The following is a 1,959-nucleotide window of genomic DNA, read 5'->3' on the forward strand; positions in this document are numbered from 1 at the left end:
AAGGTCTCCCCGAAGCCTTCTCTTCTCTAGGCTGAACAACCCCAACTCTCTCAGCCTTTCTTCACAGGAGAGGTGTTCCATCCCCCTGATCATTTTCGTGGCCCTTCTCTGGACCTGCTCCAACAGGGCCATGTCTTTCTTATGCTGAGAGCTCCAGAGCTGGACACAGTACTCCAGGTGAGGTCTCAGCAGAGCAGAGTAGAGGGGCAGAATCATCTCCCTCAACCTACTGACCACACTTCTTTTGATGCAGCCCAGGATACGATTGGCCTTCTGGGCTGCAAACGCACATTATTATGTGCTACAGTACAATACAAATTATTGCTACAGTATCACATCCTTGATCAGTCTAGCATTTGCTTTTACTTTTATTGCAGCTGTTTCTGAGCAGAGTTCCAAAATGATGCCAGAATCCTTTACTGAGTGAACTGTGAGCGTGTAACTACGTAAAGTCACTTCATTTTCTTCTGATTATCAACCGCTTCAATATGCATCACTTCACAGTAACCAACGCTAGATGAATATATGACAAGGCGGCAAATTCAAGTCAGTTTGTTCAGAAATTGCAGATACCCAAGTGTTCTTTGCTTCTGATAAACCTAAATCCTTTGCAGACATTTGTTTCTTTGCTGTAAATCCTCCCTTTCCACTCATTCTCTTTATACAAGATCATTAAGAAATCCCTTCAGTGCACAGCATGTGGCCTAGCACAAAACCCTGAGGTCCCTGCTATGGTTCAGTTCTCACAAGAAGACCTGGGTGCTTAGTTCTACTCTTTGCTTTTTTGTCATGGATCAACAACTAGTTGAGAGATGCTTTGTATTTCATTTTTCTGACAACTTATCCTCTTTAGCAGTCTCGCACAGGATCTCCTCTAAAGTCTTTTAAAAGAAGATCAGCAACTTTTCTCTCCCTCAGCTGTGATAGGTGACAGATATTCTCAAAATCCCTGGCAATCAAATGATCAGAACACAAACTTTCAGGTATAGGCTTTTATAAGCTAAGTATTTCTATTATTTTGCAACCCGCCCAGATTACTCTGTGATCTTTTTCTAAACAGAAGTATTTGCTACCCTTCTGTAGCACCCATTACTGAAAGTTTACTGCTTTGTTAACTGCTCATCCACTTCGCTTTTCAGATCCTTTAAAACTGTTTAATTTGCTCTGACAGCTCTTCTGAGACCCATGAAGGGCCAGCTAATCATTTTTTTAAAGCCAGTTCTACTGTTACTTGTGGACTATGATGTAAACCAGCTTTCCCTCCCCCATCATTACATTACGGTGCAGTTTTGCACTCTATATACCAATGAATCCAGTTTTCTTCTCAGAAGCTAGTGGTACAGCCTTAGCGTTTGTATCTGTATCGGAATCAAACTGTAAGCGGGATACAGTTCCATTCCCCTTCCATTTGGATGCACCATCTACCAGCCGAATATATTTATGCTTCCTTTGTTATAACATTCCTCATAGTTTCATTGCAATGCGAGTGTAAGTCTCCTCCAGTAAAGTTCACCTGGGCTCTCTGAGTGATGAGCTGTGAAGCGTTAAACTTGGCTACCACGCTCTTGAGCACTTCATTAACGATGGAAGGCAGGACTCGCTCCTCATAGTCCAGGCCCAGGCGCTGGTACATGCTGGGCAGCTCTGCAGCATTGGGGCGTGTGAGGACACGCAGTGAAATGTTCACCATCTGCAAATCTGAAGAGGAGAGAAAGATGTGAGCGGGGCCAGCGCCGCAGCCGGACTCCTGCCCCCTCCCACCCCCACAGGCGCCGCCTGGGCCTCGTGCTCCGGCCCGCGGGGCCGCTCTCACCTTTGGAGCCGGTGGGGGAGGAGATTTTCCGTGGCCGGGCTCGAATGTCGTAGATGATGGGGTACTGGAACCAGGGGATCCTGCGAGGGGCGGGAGGCCCGTTACGCGGGGCGATCAGGACAGCGCGGGCACCCGCGGCGGCCGGG

General features: G+C 47.1%; 1 protein-coding gene across 1 annotated transcript in view; it reads right to left on the reverse strand.

Moving 5' to 3' along the window:
• The window catches only part of PHB2 (prohibitin 2), a 6,346-nt gene extending 4,401 nt beyond the window's left edge, over positions 1–1,945 (reverse strand). Inside the window, exons 1-2 of the mRNA XM_009287187.2 lie at positions 1,814–1,945; positions 1,514–1,698 (exon numbers count right to left, since the gene is read on the reverse strand). Of these exons, the coding sequence (XP_009285462.2) occupies positions 1,514–1,690 (177 nt within the window). The 5' untranslated portion in view covers positions 1,691–1,698; positions 1,814–1,945. The remainder of the gene's footprint in view (positions 1–1,513; positions 1,699–1,813) is intronic.
• Positions 1,946–1,959: the final 14 nt, after the last annotated feature.

This window comes from Aptenodytes forsteri, unplaced genomic scaffold, assembly GCF_000699145.1.
Source record: "Aptenodytes forsteri isolate BGI_AS27 unplaced genomic scaffold, ASM69914v1 Scaffold216, whole genome shotgun sequence".
Taxonomy (NCBI): domain Eukaryota; kingdom Metazoa; phylum Chordata; class Aves; order Sphenisciformes; family Spheniscidae; genus Aptenodytes; species Aptenodytes forsteri.